Below are 18883 nucleotides of genomic sequence, written 5' to 3'. Positions count from 1 at the left end.
CATAACATCTCCCTGTAAGAGGGGTATGGAGTTTTATAGGAGGGGGTAAACAAGCTGTGGGGGCAGAACCCCAGAAAGCAGTTTCCAGGCTCTCGGCCTCACATAGACAGGTGCTGACTCAGGTAGTAAATGGCCAACTATGATTGCATGGCCATCAGCTGTGGCTAGTTGGCCGTCAGCTGTAACCAGTGAGCCGTTGGCCACAATATAACTGCTGTGGCTACGCTAGGGGAGAGAAGAGAGAAGAATGGGGGCTAGCAAGAAGATGGTGGCTGGGCTGGCAAGCGCGGATGGCGGTTTCTGGACAGTGTGAATCCAGCCTCCAGTGAGAGTATAGTGCCGCCAGAGAGAATATAGTGGTATGACTCCCCTACCTATGGCTCCGTGGGTGTTCCTTTTTGGCCTCACCATATCCTGCGTTCTTGTGTGGGGAGTGGGAGCAGAGACCCCGCATGACACAAGCTGTTCCTCTTCAATGCATTAGAAGCGAGCAGGGAGCAGGACAAGATAGCTTCTAAGATAAGATGGTTTCTATTCAGCACATTTTGGTGGTTTCTCTAGGCCTAAGGCGGTGTAGGCCTGTAGTGCAATTTTCTGTTGAGCTAGGCTTTGTCTGTCGGGGTAGGGGGAAGGTGCAGTTAAGCTGGTTATCGCAACCTTTGCATATGTTATGTAGATTTAAGTTGGAGCCAGGAGTATATCCCATACAGATGCAAAACCTTTCCCAAGTCCCAGGGCCAGCACTGCGCTGAAGTAAATAGAAACATTGAAACTGGTGCGCATAGTAAATGTATAGGAAGCAGAATCATTAAGAGGCAAAGAAAGAAAAGAAAGCTTTCAATTTTAGTATATGTGCTGCCAAAGCGAGCACAAAAAAGAAAGTTTTCAAAAAGACCAGAGATCCAAATCTTAACAGAGAAGATTTAGTGCCACCATTACAATCCCGTCTTAACACACCTAGCATGTAAAATGCAAAACTACAGAAAGCTATTAACAATGACTATGTAGTGATTCAAAGGTGGTAACGGAAATAGTTCTGGTGAAACATCATTGGATGGTGAAAACTACAGAGTATGTGCATTTGGATCTGTAGCCTTTGGGGGCATCTGAAGTAATATATTTTACCTCTGGGAACTTCACAGAATCTAAGATAATACATCTCCAAACTGTTGACGAAAAAACCGTCAGTCTAAGAGAAAGCTTATGAGTTTATTTGAGCCAAACTGACGACAGTTGCCAGGAAGCAAAATCTCAACAGATTGAGAAAATGCTCCAGAAAATGGCGGTTTTGCAACTTATTTTATATATTAGAATCAAAAGAAGAAGGTTACATGAAATCCAGGGGTGGTAAGTTACGGAGGTGGGAGAAAGCAAAGTGGGAAAATCTCTGCGATTGGATAAAAAGTAAATTGGAGAGACAGATATTTTTTCTACATTGATGTGTACAGCATAGTTAATAGGATTTTACACCACATAGAGATGGTAATCAGGGTATAAGAACAATGTTAGGTGTGGTAGATTGTACCCTGTCAGGGAGGGGGTCTGGAAAAAGGGAATAAATACCCTGACATTCCAAGGGTATGTTATCTTAGATGCAAAAAAAGACAACAGACGGGCTCACTTAAGGTAAAGATTGACCTTTGTCAAGGAAGCTACAGGCCAAGGATGTGGCTACCAGCCACGACCCACTTTTAGTTAGGGATTTTTATGTTCAGAGCATCCTATGTGGTGAATTTCGGTCTCTGAGTTTATAGGAGGCCTCCGCTAGCTTGTCAGGTTTAGTATGTGGCCCCTTTTTCATCCAGAAAAACTTGCGTGAATAAGGGCAGGCAATGCACAACAACCCCCAGAAACCTGAGTTCTGCCCCTTTAAGAAGGGACGGAGACCATCCGAAGTCCCCAGACCGGTTGATACTCTTTCCCAGCGCCCCTCAGGGGTCTAAAAGTTTCCGCGGTAGGCCAGAGCGCCTACATCAATCTAGGGGAAATACATTACCCTGGATGCTCTGTGTCGAATGGCAACCTTGCTGAGCAAATGAGGGCTCAGAATGGAGCGCGGGGCGGGACTTCCGGCGTCCTCCTCCCGGCGGTCATTTTGGCTGTTCGGGTGTGTTCATCTGGGTGGAGGTTTCAAGAGTGCTGGGTTGTGGTGGGGTACCGGACAGAGAAGGAGTCAGAGGGGTCATCGTCCCTACCTTACAAAGGCGAGTGTGGGAATTCGGCCGCGGCGACGCGTAAGATGGTTCCCGGGGTACGAACCTCCAGCCGGCTCCCGGCCCTACTCAGCCCACAGGCCGGGATGGCGGCGGCCAGGCCGATAGACACGGCTCAGGTAAGTGCGCGTCTCCCGGGTCCACACCGCCCTCACCCCACCCGGACCCTAAAGCCTGGGGTGCGAGGCACCTGCTCACGTCCTGCAGCCCAGCCCCTGGCGTCCAGGACCGTGAGGCACTAGTAGATGTGGTCCTATTTTTGATAGTGACTGGGAATGTTTAGTGTTACTGTTGAGGGTGTAAATAGATGTGGGAGAAGGTTACAGGCGAGGAACTGGTATGTGCAATTGAGCCGGGAATATTCGGGAAAGCTGGGGTTTGTGCTTGCGAGAAACAGTGAGGCTGAGTCACGCCTGGATTAGCAGGCTGAGGGTTCCACCTACATTCTTAGGACTGGGTGGCTTAATGAACAGAAATTTATTTCTCAGTTCTGGAAGGTGAGAAATCCAAGATCAAGGTGCAAACTGGTGTCTTCATATGGTGGAAAGACAGGAAGAGCAACTTCTGGTGTATCTTACGAAGGCACTAATCTCATCGTGAGGGTCTCAGCCTGGTGAACTCATCTAATCTAATCTACCTCCCCCAAATGTCAGTCTGTAACATGAAATATAGGTGTATGCAAAAAAACAGGGATGAATAGCTAAGTAATGATGCTGAGTGGAAGAATTTTGAGAAAGAACACACAGCATATTTCCATTTATTAGATTCTAGAAAATGAACTTAGTCTATCACAACATAAGCAGATCAGTATCAGTGATTGCTTGAGAATGGTGGTTGGAATGAGAAGGAATGTCATGAAAAAATTTGGGGTGGTGATGCATATGTTCACTATCTTGACGATGGTGATGGTTTCATACGTGTATATATGTTAAAACTCATCACATTGTGCACTTTATGTTAAGTTGTTATAGATCAATAAAGCCATGAAAATAACAAAATATTTTTACTTCTATCAAGATAAAGACTCTATCTGAGAATAGTTGGAATGAAAGCAATAAGGGAGAAATTGCAACTACCAGAATAGAAACCTGAAGAAAAGGTGAAACTGGGTTGTTTTTTTTTTTTCCTCTTCTGTACAGTGGTATCAATATGCAGTTAAGGATAAAGGAGAAACCACCCATAAAGAAGATGGGAGTCGTTGGTGTCACTGCCATACTGTCAAGGCTAGAGGAGGACCCAGCATGATAGTCTTAAAACCGTACGGGTGGCCTGTGGGAAAACAGTTGGGGGAGGGAGGGTTTGTTGTAGCTTATTGGAGTTATAGTTTCTAGGCCAATGTGGTAGGTAGAGTACTGCCCCACCTTAAAAAAAATAAAAAAGGTGTCCTCCTAGTAATGGTTAGGTTATGTGCTAAAGGAGAATTAAGATAGTACAGTAGTGCCTCGGTTTTCGAACATCTCCATTGACGAACATTTCGGTTTACAAACACCATAAACCGGAAGTAAATGCTTCAGTTTTCGAACACGCCTCGGAAGTCGCAGCTTCCTCTGCAAGATCCTGAGGCCTAGCTGTTGGCTGTTTTCGAAACTTTCAGGACTTGAATGATCTTCTGGAACGAATTACGTTAGAAAACCGAGGTACCACTGTAGATGGAATTAAGAATGCTAATCAGCTGACGTGAGATTGGGAGATTATCTTGGATATCTGGGCTTGCCAGGTATAATCATAAGGAAATGATGAAAAAGGGAAAGTGTCAGAGTGATGCAGGGTGAGAAAGACTCACTGACCATTGCTGGCTTTGAGACCGAAAGGGGCCATTAGGCCAAGTATGTGAGTGGCCTCTACAACTGGCAGAGGCAATAAATGGATTCTTTTCTAGAGCCTCCAGAAGGGAAGGCAGCCCTGTTGACACCAGTGAGATTCATTTTGGACTTCTGACTTACAGAACTGTAACATAATAAATTTGTGTTGTTTAAGCCACTAAATTCATGGCAATTTGTTATAGCAGCAATTAGAAACTAATATAGCCAGTTTCACATATGATACCCAATTAAAATAATGCATTACTGGTATACTTAGGATTGGCAGATTAGGAAATGAAAATACAGGACACTTAGTTAAATGTGAATTTCAGATAAACTGAATTTTTTAGTGTATGTTCCATGCAATATACCTTATAAAATTACTCATTACTCACCTGAAATTCAAATAAAACTAGGTATGTTATAGTCTGTCAGGCAATGCTAGGTATACTAGAAAGCGCAGTGAGCACAAAATCTAGAGGGCATCTATATTCTAGTGTTAATGAGCATGTTTTGCTATTTTTTTTAGAACCCTGGTTATTCCTTTAAAAAGAAAGGTAAAAAACACGCATTTATCACTCAGCTGGCTGCTGGTACGATAAAATAAAACAATGGATATGAAAGCACACAAAACCGGTATACACATCTGTTCAGTTAGTTTCAGGCTATTAGAACCTTGTGAATGACTTTGAAAACATTCTGTGGCTCTGATGCAATTGTGCAAATACACAACCTTGAGTCAGAATAACCAACTCTTATGATACACAATTTGATCATCTTTAGTAGAAGTACCCAGAAACACTTGTTTCTGTTCCTTTTCCTGCTCTCTGCCCACCCACACGTAAACATGCATACACAAAAATGTATGTATGCACATACCCGTACATACAAATGTTTGCATTAATGAACTTGCACATGTGAACACCCACAAGGGGTTTTAATTTTTTTTAGAATTTTTTTTATTTTTCAATGACAGTTGACATTCAATATTATATTAGTTTCAGTTGTACAACATAGTGATTAGATATTTATAACTTACAAAGTGATCCTCCAATAAGTAATACCCACCTGACACCGTCCATAATTATTACAATATTATTGACTATATTCCCTATGCTGTACTTATTGACTATATTCCCTATGCTGTGACTGTTTTTTATAACTGCCAACTTATAGTTCTTTTTTTTTTTTTTAAACAACTCGGACCAGTTTTATTAAAAATTCTGCATGATTTACTTTTCACCAGTCTGTTCTGGCATGCTTCTAATGATATCAGAAACACCTGGATCAGTGATGGCCAGTGTGCATACTCTGTAGTATTTTCCACACGCTGTGCCCAATTCAATATTATTGCCACTGTAATGATGGACATTAGTCTTGGCCAACATAGCATAGTACTGTACTCTATTTCAGATTTCCTCAAGGCTGGGCAGTTGTTAGTAAGGATGGCCAGTTCTGCTTTGCCTTGTCTGATCATTTTCAGAGTCTGCTTGTACCCCAGCACATACTTTCCACTTTTCATAACAAGTTGGAGTCTAGAGTTGATTGACTGTAGTGACTTTTTCATCTTTTTTTTTGTGGCCACCATTTTCCTGCGTTAGGTGTGGGACAGCCCCAACCAAGAGCAGCTAACAAGATGGCCAGGGTCCAATTTGTAGTTCTTAATCCCTTCCCCTTTTTCACCCAGACCCTCAACCGTCTTCCATCTGACCACCATCAAAATGTTCTCTGTATCTTTGAGTTTGGTTTGTTTATTTATTTTGTTTTTCAGATTCCACATATAAGTGAAACCATATAGTGTTTGTCTTTGTTTAATTTCTAGGTCCATCCATGGTGTCACATGGCAAGATTTCAGTCTTTTTTATGGCTGAGTGATGTTCCATTGCATATATATACCATGTGTTCTTTATCCAGTCATCTATCAATGGATATTTAGGTTGCTTCCATATCTTGGCTATTGCAAATAATGCTGCAGTGAACATAGGGGTGCATATGTCTTTTCAAATTAGTGTTTTGGATTTTTTCAGACAAATACCCAGAAGTGTGTTTGCTGGGGCATAAGGTAGTTCTGTGTTTAATTTTTTGAGGAACCTCCATACTGTTTTCCATAGTGGCTGCACCAATTTGTAATCATACCACCAGCATGAGGGTTCCCTTTTCTCCACATCATCACCAACATTTGTTTGTTGATTTATTGATGATGGCCATCCTGACAGGTGTGAGGTGGTCATTGTGGTTTTAATTTGCATTTCTCTGATGATTAATGACATTGAGCATCTTTTCATGTGTCTGTGGGCCATCTGTATGTACTCTGGAAAAATGTCTATTCAGGTCTTCTGTCCATTTTTAATTGGATTGTTTTTTTGGTGTGAAATTGTATGAGTTCCTTATATTGGATATTAACTTACCACGTGTATCATTGGCAAATATTTTCTATCTTCAGTAAGTTGTCTTGTCATTTTGTTGATGGTTTTTTTTTGCTGTCTGCAGTAGGTTGTCTTATAATTTTGGTTGATGGGTTTTTTTTAGTTTTTTTGTAGTCCCATTCATTTATTTTTGCTTTTCCTTCCCTTGCCTTTGGGGTTAAGTTCACAAAAACCCCTCTGCAACCAAGGTCCATAAGTTGAGTGCTTCTGTTTTGTTATGTGTATTTTATTGTTTCACTGAGGAGTGTATTACCTCTGTCTTTGTTCTCTTTTCTCAGGATTGCTTTGGCTATTTGTAATCTTTTGTAGTTTCCATATAAGTTTGAGGGTTTTTGTTCTATTTCTGTGAAAAATGGCATTGGGATTTTGATGGGGATTGCATTAAATCTGTAGATTGCTTTAGGTAATATGGGCCCTTTAACTATGTCAATTCTTCCAATCCCTGAACATGGAATCTTTCCAATTCTTTTTTTCCCCACTTTCTTCTGCCTCCACTACGGTTCAAGCCGTGGTTTCTCAGTCTAATTGTGTAGGACACAGCTCCCTGACCCATGCTGGTATTATGAGCTTTGCCCCCTTTTCCCTCCAGGCAGTCGGTCTCCAGTCGTTGGTCGGCAGCTCACGGCAGCTCTTGCCGGCTGCCGGCCACTCAATGTTGGCCACCGGCCACTCATCGCAGCACACGGTAGCCCATAGCAGCCCGCGGCATCACACAGCAGCCCATGGCAGTTCACGCCAACCTCTGGCTGCTCAAGGCAGCCCAGCTCCAGGGAGAGCTGTTCACAATCTTAGCTGTAGAGGGCGCCAGCTCACTGGCCCATGTGGGAATTGAACTGGCGACCTCGGCATTAGGAGCACGGTGCTCCAAGCACCTGAGCCACCAGGCAGGCCTGAATCTTTCCATTTCTTTGAACCGTGTCTTGTAATTTCCACTGTAACAGGTCTTTCTCCTCAGTTATTTCTCAGTTGTAAATGGGATTGTTACATACTGATTTTATATCGTGCAATTTTGCTGTCTTTGTTTATTGTTTCTAATAGTCTTTTGGTAGAGTCTTAAGGGTTTTCTATATGTAGAGTTAGGTCATCTGCAAAAAGTGAGCTTTACTTCTTCATTCCTGATTTTGATGCTTTTATTCCTTTCTCTTGCCAGCATTTCTAGTACTATGTTGAATAGCAGTAGTGAGAGTGGGCATCTTTGTCTTGTTCCTGATGTTAGAGGAAAAGCTTTCAGTTTTTCTCCATTGAGTATGATGGTAGTGGAGAGTCCTTTATTGTGTTGAAGTATGTTCCCTCTATTCCCACTTCGCTGAGAGTGTTTATCAGAAATGGATGTTGTAGCTTGTCAAATTCTTTTTCTGCATCTATTGCTGTGATCATGTTGGTGTTTCACATTGTTTGGTTTGCTGATGTGTGAGCCCTTCTTGTATCACTGGAATAAACCCTACATCATTGTGGTATGTGACTTGCTGATATTTTTTGAGGATTTTGCATATGTGTTCATCAGAGATATTGGCCTGTGATTTTCTTTTTGTGTGTTGTCCTTGCCTGGGTTTTGGTACCAGGGTAATGATGGTCTTGTAAAAGTTAAGAACTATTCCCTCCTTTTCAGTTTTTTAGAAATTAAGAAGAATTGGTTATCACATGTTTGGTAGAATTCACTTACAAAGCCGTCTGACCCTTGAGTTTGTTTTCTGGGAGGTTTTGGATGACTTCCAGTTTCCTTCCTAGTGATCGGTCTGTGTAGGTTTTCCACTTCCTCATTATTCAGTCTCGGTGGGTTGTATACATCTAGGAACTTGTTGGCATCTAGCCTTTCACAGTATGCTTGGATAGTCCATTTTAACGTCTCTTCATTTTTTATTTTGTCAGTTTCTCCCTTTGGTCCGTTAGTAGTTGCTTTATATCTTTTGGCGCATCTAAATTTGATAAATTTAATTGTCCATTTCTCTGTCTGTTGTCTTCTTTATTTCATCTGATGTAAGTGTGGCTACCCTCACTGATCTCTGGATGCTGTTTGCTTGAAGTATCATCTTACACCCCTTCACTTTGAGCCCATGTTTATCTTTGAAGCAGAGAGGAGTGTCCTGCAGCCAACATATATTTTGGTCTTATTGAATCCATGCCACTACTCTGTGCCTTTTGATTGGTGAGTTCAGTCCATTTGCGTCGAGGGTAATAATTAGTAGATGAGGAATCACTGCAGCTATTTTATCTTTTGTTTTCTGGTTGTTCTGTGTCTCCATTATTTCTTTTCGCTTCTGACTGTCATTTTAGTTGGCGTTCTTAGGGCAGAGGCAGGTCTCATGGTGGTAAATTCTCAGCTTTTGTTTGGGAAGCCTGCCTTTCTCCTTCCTATCTACAGGGTAACTTTGCTGCATAAGGATATATAGATATAGGTATAGGTATAGATATATAGTCCTTGGCTGATGGTACCTCTTTCAATATTTTGAATATTTCCTTCCAGTCTACTGAATAATGGAGTTTCCTTTGTGGGTTATGGTCTTCTTTTTGACAGTCTGAGTGGAGCCTGGTAATTCTTGCTGAATTCTCTCAATTTTTAAAATACTTAGTTCTCTCTCCTTCCATCTGAGTCATTTCTACATTTGTATTTTCGAACTCACTAATTCTTCTATCTGTCTGTCTGGCTCTATTTCCCATGCTTTATAATGGGTGCTTTCTTTGTTTTCCAGTAGACTGTGGTATAGCCCAAGTTTTGTTTTCTCTTACCAGCAGTATTTGCACCTCTGGGATCAAGGTGCAGCAGAATACCTTGTATCCACTGGGACGGTGGGTGTCGCCTCTGTTAAGGAGCACCACCAGTGGTGGGGGATGTGGCGGGTGGTAGACAAATGGTTTTGAGGGCTCCCAGGGCAATACCTTTTCTGGGAGGCACACAGCTTCTGTCCCTGTTACGCTCCAGGCCATAGTGTGAAGGTTGCAGCCTTACTTCTCTACCACTACCGTACCAAGGTGGGCGCTGAACTGCATCTGCGGCTACTGTCCCTGTCTTTACCCTCCTTGTTCATTCCAGTATTCCCACCTTCAGATGGAGAGCCATGTGTGGATCTTTCAGGCTTGTTTCTTAACTAACACTTGTCCAACTTGTGAATAAGGGAGGGAGCAAAGGAGTTCCCACTCTGCTGTGATGCTGACTCTCCAACATGTTTTAGAACTATAGTCAAAATAGTGAGTTTAAAAAATAGATAGGAAAATTCCTCTTTGGGTAAGTAAGGTGTGGGATTTGGTTTGCAGTTAGTTCTATTTTTATTTTAGTCACAGGAAGTTGCCTAAACAGTATGAAATTCCATTCCATTCTTAGAAAGCTATAGGATAAGATTAAAATTTCATTCCTTTTCACCATTTTTAACTTGTGAGTATGTATGTGTACTTTTACAGAATGTTCTACTCTCTAGACTCACGTTACCCCACAGCAATCAAGATAGAGAACTGGTATATCACCACAAAGCAGTATCTCCTGCTATGTTTGTATACCCACCCCTGTCCTGGTAAATCATTCCTTTCATTGTAGTTACATGATTTTGAGAAAGTACACAAGTGAAAGGGCATGGCACAGTATGGCACTTTGGGGTACTTTTGTACTAAACAGCATATGCTTGCAGTTCATCCAGATTCTTGCACGTATCAGTCATTCCTTTTTACTGCTGACTAGTGTATTCCACTGTATGGAGGATGTAACAGAATTTGCTCAACTACTCTTCATCCCTGGAAGGAAGGACACAGGTTGTTACTAGTATTTTGCTATCATTTTTCAATATAAGTGCCATAACAGTTTTTATATTGACTTTTTAAAATGTTTACATAGCACACAAATCAATTGACTTTACTGCAATTTTGAGGGAAAAAGAGCTAAATAAAGAGGATGTTCTGATACTTTTTTAAAGATTTTATTGGGAAAGGGGAACAGGACTTTATTGGGGAACAGTGTGTACTTCCAGGACTTCTTCCAAGTCAAGTTGTTCTTTCAATCTTAGTTGTAGAGGGGGCAGCTCAGCTCCAGGTCCAGTTGCCGTTGTTAGTTGCAGGGGGCGCATCCCACCATCCCTTGGGGGAGTTGAACCAGCAGCCTTGTGGTTGAGAGGACGTGCTCCAACCAACTGAGCCATCCGGGAGCTCAGCAGCAGCTCAGCTCAAGGTGCCGTGTTCGGTGTCAGTTGCACGGGGCGCAGCCCACCATCCCTTGCGGGAGTCGAGGAATCAAACCAGCAACCTTGTGGTTGAGAGCCCACTGACCCATGTGGGAATCAAACTGACAGCCTTTGGCGTTAGGAACAAGGAGCTCCAACTGCCTGAGCCACCAGGCCGGCCCCTTTGATACTTTTTAAGTGTAAGATTATGAACTGTAGGGTCAGCCTTAGACAGAATTTATTGAGCATGTGTCCACATCATGAGGGTGCTAGATAATTTATTCATTTGATGCTCATCTACAGAAAATAGCTTTGTAATTATTATGAAATTAAGAGAATTGTTAACGTGAGCAAAGACTTCCCCATATGATGATAATAATCAACTATTCTTTTTTTTTTTAAATTAAAGTTTATTGGGGTCACAATTGTTAGTAAAGTTACATAGGTTTCAGGTGTACAATTTTGTAATATGTCATCTATCCACTATGCTTTCTTTGTCTTTACTTTCCTCTGAGTAAGATAAATCAGCCTCTAAGTGGAGGAAGTAGTTTCTAGTACCTAGAATTCGGATATTATTATGCTCACTTGGACTGGGTTGGGATCTTTGGAAATCCCTCACTCTAACTTTCTAACTCAAAAGAGGAAGTGTTGAGAACCTGACAAGTTGGTTCTTTCTCTAAAGGAGGGGTGTCAAAACTGCGGCCTGTGAGCCAACTGCGGTCCGCAATCCATTTTTAATTGGCCCGCAGCAAATTCCAAAAATATATTTAGTTTACTTAAATAAACCCTGTGAGTCAATATGTACTTCACCTCGAGTTAGTGGCCCAGCTGTTTCTGTCTTTTACCGCATATGGCCCTTGGTAAAAAACGTTGAAAAAAGTTTGGACACCCCTGCTCTAAAGTGATCGTCTACCACTCACAGGTTTGCTGGGTGTGAACTTGACTTCTTTTTACACAGACTGGGCCAACTTTGTGCCGGTTCCTCCGCTTCTGCTCTTTCCTTACTGGATCCTGAAACTCTTGGTCTGTCGACATTCCTATGAGAGTGACAGTTTTGTTGAGCAGCAGGGGCTCGATATATCCGCATTTCCCTGGGACATTCCAGACAGAATGGACAGGCTGAGGGAACAGAGTCAATGTGTGCGCTATTGATGTAATGTGTTTGCGCTGATAGCACCATTGTCTTTGCGCTTTGCAGGTACAAGCAGTGAGTCCGGTACATCCTCAGCACTAGACTTTTTTCTGGACCCTCCTCTGAAGCCAGCGCCACGGGCACCATCCTGATCCTGGTGAGCACGTTTGGTTCGTTTTACTTTATTGCGTTCTGGCGGGAAGGAAGCCTCTCCCTCCCTCTCAAGGTTCTTTCGGCTGGTCTAATACTCAAATAGACAAGGCTCTATGCAAAAACCATGGAAACTAGTGAGCACAGGAGGTGTCAGTGACTGTCTACATAACTATAAAGGGGCTAACACAAAGGTTGTGGGAATGTGGTTTGGAGATTTATATTTTCCCCCACCCATGTCCATGGGCATTTGTAGCCTTTGGGGTCATCTGAATACTTGTAGTTTGTGGGTACTTCGTGGCGTCTGAAATCATGGCTCTAAAACGCTATATGATCAGTTGCAGGCAACACCCCAGGAATCTTGGCACGGCTCCTTTAAGAAGGAGCCAGGACGCCCACCCCTTGTAGTGCTGCGTTCCCTCTGTTCCGGGACACCTATGGAGCTGTGAGAACATCATTGCCTAGAAGAGCCAATGAAGGTCCAGGAGAGGGGTGCTTCTGTGTATGCCGTCACACTGGGGCGGGAGTTCGAGTATTGTTCTCTTAGGTCTGTTTCCTGTTCAGAGGCTCCAGATGCAACAGCTGGTCAAAGAAGGCACAACAAGAGCCGTTGTCCCAACTGCACAGAGTCCGATGGCAGCAGTCACGCTCAGGGTCCCGGCTCAGGTGAATGCACATCTCCCCAGGGCCAACTCATGTCCTGCAGCTCAGGCCCCAACATCCAGGATAGTGAGACGCTGGTGGGTGTAATGGATGGGAGAGGGGCTGACAGTATAAAGACAGGGAAGGGCAAGCGAGCTGGGAGCATCTTGGATCAGAGTGTGTGAGGTGGAGTGGCACCTGGACTGTCAGCCTGGGGGGCCCTGGGAGCCTTTCACTGAACGAGAAACATGATTTAAGGATATAAAAGCTTCTGAAGAGGCTGTTTACAAGAGCAGACTGCAGAGGGGTGATGACAGTGACGTGGCAAAGGGAGGTTGAATAAGAGTCAGCCCTGAGGCCTGAATCCCAAAGTGTAGATAATCAGCTGAGGTCTCCTGACTCCAGGCGACTCAATGGAGACCAGAGCCCACTGAGCCCCACCACGGTTTCCTCTGTCTCCTCTGATTGTCGACACAGCTAAGGGAAGGGTGTCCCACTTCATCCCCGTGGTGTCTGGGATTCTGGAGAAGCATGAAACACAGGCTGTTCATACATGCAGCACTCGATATGAGACTGTTACGAGCAGAGGTACCAGCATGTACAAAATGCTTGCAGATGAGGCTGAGCTGCAAGTATGGAGGAAAATAGAGGTCGCTTTTCCTTCTCCTGGGCAACAGGGAGGCAGGAGTAAAGGGGGCGGGGTGAGTCACAACATGGAGGTGGTTACCCCTGCCTTTACATGTTCCATGTAGTTGCTGAGGAAGCAGCCACAAAGTCCAGGTGGAGTGGACCATGTTCTCGGAGCGTGAGGAAGAGAATGGGAGGGATTGGTGATGAGACCCCTCCCCCACCGCCCCAGGGTTTTTAGCAACCGTGGGAGTCATTTTCAGTGAGGAGATGTTCAGACTCTGTCCTATTGTAGAAAACACAGACTGGAGGCAGCTGGGCATAAAAGTCTAGAATGAGGTTCTTAGTGTGATGTCCCGTGTGACTGCTACTTTGTGCTGGGCTGTGAATAAAGGTAGGTGTAAAGAAAAGGGCAGGCTGCTGAGTGGGCATCAATACCCACAAAGTGAGAAGACTGCCAGCCTGGGGCCTTCACAGTGGACTTGAGGGGCCACTAGGTCTGTAGTGTCCTGGATCGTGTTTGATGGTGCCAAGTACTCTTGACGGCCTGTGAGGAGTATGGAGGAGCGGGTGCAGGACAAAGGGGGTACCTGAGGGGACATGGTGGTGGGGTGCAATGACAGATGTGCAGGCAGAGAGTGCGTTTGAACTGATGGCCATGGTCCTTGGTATTAGGGACTTACAGTGAAGGTTGGAGGTACGATTGGGTGGACACCTGGGAGGTAACTGCAGGATTTCAGGGGAATTGCCTGGCTGGGGGCTGGTAAGGCCCTGAACTTCGATTACGTGTATGTGGGCCGTCTCCTGAGGACAGAGTGACATGAGTGGCACCAGGGCCTTGTGTCTTCTGAATTGGATGAGCAGGGGGCAGACATTTTGGGATGGATTTGTGGGGCTGTCTGTATTCTCACCTCTCCCTGTTATGGCAGGGCCGTGTGACCTTTGAAGACGTGGTCGTGTACTTCTCCTGGGAGGAGTGGGGGCTCCTGGATGAAACTCAGAGATGCCTGTACCACGATGTGATGCTGGAGAACTTTGCACTTGTGACCTCACTGGGTAAGACTCACAGCCTCCCCAGGGTCCCAGGCTCAACTCTGCTCTTAGCTTCCCTCTCCCTTTGGACTCTAGCTACGGCCTTGTTTCCTCCCAGCTCCCTGACTGGGTGCTGGGGTCAATCCAGGTGGGCTGAGCAAGTGCCCCCTTCTTGGACTCGTGGCCCCACACAGCCTGGTGGGTCATTACCTTGCCTGACTTCCCCCGGCAGTGTAACTGTAACCACCCACACCTGGCACCACTGCCCCAGCCGGTTTTCTCCCTCCTAGCTGACATTTCTCCCCGTCTGCCAGCACTTGTAACTAGTATGTCCACTACACTACCTTTGGAGATGAACACTTGGTTTTTGTTTCCTGTTTATGTGTTATGTGCAGAATTGCTCTGGGCCAATGCTAGTCCCCTCACCTGTCACCTTAGTGCTGGTATCATCCTGGTCCCAGATTGTTCACCTGGGGTTCGGGAATAAGAGTCTGGGGTGCCTCACCGAATGGACATGATACCAACCCTAGCACCATGGGCTCAGAGGAGGCCAGGTCCTGGTGAATGCCAGCTGGGGGAGGGCAGGACAACAGGGTGTGTTCAGGTCACTCACCAGGAACCTGTTCTGTGCCCACCATGTCAGCACTGCTGCCAGCAACCCCACACCTCGAGTCCCTTTCCTTCCCCATTGGTGACAATTCCATAACTTCTCATTTCTACTGTGACTTCTGGTCTTTGGCTACCGCCACTGTTGCGTCACATGTAACGTGTTGCAAGGAGTGCGTGCATCTGTGAGATAGACTCTGAACAGCATTCTGGCTAGTTGCAACCATCTGGGCCTGGACAGAAACTTCCACACACAGAGGAGTCAGTTGGGGACCCCGAAATTCTTGTGTCTTTTAGAGTCCCAGTGCTACAGAGCAGCCCTTTTCCCGTCAAACTGGTCACAACTGTCACATCTTGAAAACAATCCACAGGCCTCACTTCTTTCAGTGATGGGGCTGTCCCTCCCCCCCAAATCCACGTACACTCTCCAGCCTTTCTGTGCTTTCAGGTTGTTGGTACGGAATGGAGGAGGAGGTGCTTTCTGTGCAGAGTGTTTCTGTGGAACAAACGCCCCTGGGCCAAACTCCAGCCACCCAGAAGACTCACACCTGTGAGAAGAGTGTCCTGGTGGAGAGAGACATTTTGTGCCTCACGGCACAGCACGGGTTCCATCCTGGGCAGAAATCCCGTGCCTGTGGGGTCTGGGGGGAACACGCCTGGTTCACCCCAAACCTTTACCAGCATCAGCAGCACAGTGATGAGAAGCCACTGCGGAGGGACACGCACACGGCCTCATTGGTGACGAGCTGTCAACTCCACGTCTCAGGGAAGCCTTTCACCTTGACCTGTGGGGCAGTGGGGAAGGACTTCCTGGCCATGTTGAGTCTTCTCCAGCATCAGGCCACTCTCAAAGAGGCTAGGTCACCCAGCGGCTTCAAGAATGGGGGTGGGGAGGCCTTTCAGAGTGGAACGAGTCATTATGGGCACAGTGACTGCAAATACAAACTCTTTCAGCATCATCAGCTTCACCCTCAGGCTAGTCCTTATGAGTGGGAGAAACCCGTCCACCAAAGCGCCACCTTTAGTCACTGCCAGGGAACTGACACGGCGGCAAAGTCTTATGAGTGCAGTGACTGTGGGAGAACCTTCAGCCAAAGCTACAGCCTCATTCAGCACCACAGAATCCACACGGGAGCCAGGCCTTACAAATGCAGCGAGTGTGGGAAAGCCTTCACCTACAAGCTCCGCCTCGTTCAGCACCTGCACATCCACAATCGAGTGAAGCCTTACGAGTGTGGGGACTGTAGGAAGTCCTTCAGCTACAGCTCGACTCTCATTAAACACCAGCGAGTGCACACTGGGGCCAGGCCTTACAAGTGTGGGGAGTGTGGGAATTCCTTCAGCCAGAGCTCCAACCTTATTCAGCACCAGAAAATTCACAATGGGGCCAGGCCTTACAAGTGCAGCGAATGTGGAAAGTCTTTCAGCTACAAGTGCAAACTCGTCCAGCACCTGCGAATTCACACAGGCGAAAGGCCCTACGAGTGTGGGGAGTGTGGGAGGTCTTTTAGCCACAGCTCCACTCTCAATCAACACCGGAGAATTCACACGGGAGCCAGGCCTTATAAGTGTGACGAGTGTGAGAAATCCTTCAGCCAAAAGTCCAACCTCATTCAGCACCAGAGAGTTCACACAGGAGAGAGGCCTTACGAGTGTGGCGAGTGTGGCAAGTCCTTTAGCCAGAGCTCCCACATCATTCAGCACAGAAAACTTCACACCAGATAACCTCATGCAGGCAGCAGCTGTGGGCAAACCTTTGGCCACTGCTCTGCTGTATGGACACGGAAGCTTGACCACTCATATGCTTGATGTGTGCACACCCAACTTGTGAAAACCCTCATCTAAAGTCTACCTGACCTTGTTTGGCCTCAGAACGTACACCCAGGTCGAAGGTGCTTTTCTGTTGATTGAAACAGAACAGGGCGGGGGGGGGGGGGTGGGGGGGGGGGTGGCAAGGTGAAATACATACAGCTCCGTGAGTTCTGGGTTCCTCAGGAGCTTTGAGGAGCCTTGTTGTATATTCTTCTCGGTTCCCTTGCCTGATTCATGCCCCTGCCAAGAAGCCATCTCACCTTTACCAGCTAGAGGTTCAGCAGGGTATATCAGATGTTCCTAAATATTCGGGTTGGGGAGCTCCTTCCTCCTCTCTGATTAATCGGGCACGCGCACTCAGGGTGACGCTAGCAACTTGCAAAGGTCTACCTGCTTCCACTTGTGGCCTAACTTGCATGGTTGCCCAAGGCCTCCTAGGAGAGACGACAGGGCAGCCTGGACGTCAGCCCACAGGAGTGTAGACTGTCGTGACAGCCTCCGGTGCATGCTCCTCTGAAACATTTATATCGGTCCCCTGTCCCCAGGATGTCACACCATGGTGAGCACTACTGTGGGGATACTCTTTCACAGCTACTACAAAAGGAATCATGTGCCTTCATGTCTAGACTTGGCTTGTCTGGTGTGAGTGGTTGCAAGACTACAGGGGCCAGTCTCAAATCATAATTTGTACAGAAACACTGGGTGGCAGACTGAGAGGCCGTCCCTGTTCTAGGGTGCCCCACGGATGTTCCACTGACTGGTTGTGTGGGATGACAGCGCATCTGGGCTGTAGGAGCGAACAAAGCTTTGGCTGTTACTGTGGCCTCTGCACTGATCACCTGAACATACATATATTGCTGCAGAGGCTAGAAAGTGAAAACAGGAGGAAGAGCCCAGGGTGTAGCTTTTGTGACTCCGCAGACTAAAGTGGCAGGAAATAGTGACAAACAATTAAGATCATTTCTGAGTGTTTTTCCTGCCACTGATGCAGGGCTGCACTTCCCAAAGCATCAGTCAACATTTCTCAGCCTCTGGTTGGGGAAAAAAAGTGGGAGAATACAGACTTTTGTTTGAATGATTGTTACATAGACATGCTATGGGAACTGCACATGTTTAAGCTGATTATTTTTGACAGAAGGTGCGCCTGCACCCATTGAAACAAACAGTCAAAATCATAACCACTTATGGACTCATGCTAAAAACTGCCTTCATGGCAACTAGACTGACTTAGTTTTGCTTTCTTTATGTAGTTTCTATGTTTTATATTATGGTTTCCTTCCTTCATGCTGCATAATAACTTTGAGGTTCACAGGTGTCACTTATGTTAAATATTTCATTCCTTTTATTGCTGAGTATTCTGTTCTGTGGCTATCCACAATGTGTTTACATTCAAATGCATTAATAGAAGACATTGGGCTTGTTTCCACTTTTTCACTCCAGCCCCTCACCCCATGAGAAAGTTATCACCCTGAATTCTCACTTCCTCAAACAATGTCTCCCACTTCCTTTCTCCCCCCTAACGTTCATCTCTTTTGTTGAACTTTTTCCTCCGATTTCCCACATTGCAACTCTGCTCTTGCTGAATAAACCTTCGCTGGTCAAAATGACTGTTTTATTTTTAATGTCCACATTAACATCTTAAACAAGATGTTATTAAGTCCTCTGCTGTAAGTCCATTATAGCAGAGGAATTGTTGGAGCTGAGTTACCCAGTTTACACTTCCCAATAGTGTCTCGGATTTTGTAGATGACAAACAGGACACTTCCAAAGAGTGTAGAAATAACACTGTCCCAAAGACCACATGCTCTGTTCACCACAATTCAGCGGATGACACACAGCTGGAATGTCTAGTTTCTGGCAACCAGACTAGTTTCTCCAATGGATCTGTCTTAAAAGGCTTCCTTTGATTTAAACCTTTGTTCCCTGTCACTTTTGGTCACCACAGCCAGTACCTTGACTACCAGTGAAAAGGGGTAGAGTAGGCATTCCAACAGGTTGTTGCCGGCGGTGGGGGATGGGGGGGGTTACAATCACACCAGTTTCTCCCGTGTCCAAAGTCCCAGTTGGGGAAGGCTGACAACCCCCATTTTGATCTGAAAGATGCAAGCACCACACCCCCATAGGGGTCAGCACCAGTTGGCATGTATTACAGTGCCAGTTGATTTCAGTGGTGTTACTGTGTCACTATAATACAGATCAAGCGACCAAAGGACCCATAACTGAGTTCATTTGCCGTCTGACCTAGTCGCATGTACCATACGCACGGCTTTATCTTCCAGATGCCAACCGATGGTCG

General features: G+C 45.6%; 1 protein-coding gene and 1 pseudogene across 4 annotated transcripts; one reads left to right on the top strand and one right to left on the bottom strand.

Moving 5' to 3' along the window:
* The first annotated feature begins 2062 nt into the window (after positions 1–2062).
* On the top strand, positions 2063–18194 carry LOC109434537 (zinc finger protein 418). 4 transcript variants are annotated; one of them, XM_074315536.1, is made up of 5 exons: positions 2063–2332; positions 11785–11875; positions 12433–12534; positions 14067–14193; positions 15224–18194. In XM_074315536.1, exons 3-5 carry the CDS (start codon positions 12442–12444, stop codon positions 16498–16500), a joined length of 1497 nt encoding a protein of 498 aa, XP_074171637.1. In that variant the 5' UTR covers positions 2063–2332; positions 11785–11875; positions 12433–12441; the 3' UTR covers positions 16501–18194. The 4 variants fall into 4 exon arrangements, with proteins under 4 accessions (XP_074171637.1, XP_074171638.1, XP_019567162.2 ...); XM_074315537.1 differs by having other exon boundaries at positions 12416–12534; XM_019711603.2 differs by having other exon boundaries at positions 12207–12534.
* On the bottom strand, positions 5028–10161 carry LOC141567605 (large ribosomal subunit protein eL30 pseudogene; annotated as a pseudogene).
* Positions 18195–18883: the final 689 nt, after the last annotated feature.

The sequence above is a fragment of the Rhinolophus sinicus genome, linkage group LG11, assembly GCF_036562045.2.
Source record: "Rhinolophus sinicus isolate RSC01 linkage group LG11, ASM3656204v1, whole genome shotgun sequence".
Lineage (NCBI taxonomy): Eukaryota > Metazoa > Chordata > Mammalia > Chiroptera > Rhinolophidae > Rhinolophus > Rhinolophus sinicus.
The sequence above is the reverse complement of the archived record's forward strand: the minus strand, read 5'-3'. Positions and strand labels throughout refer to the sequence as shown.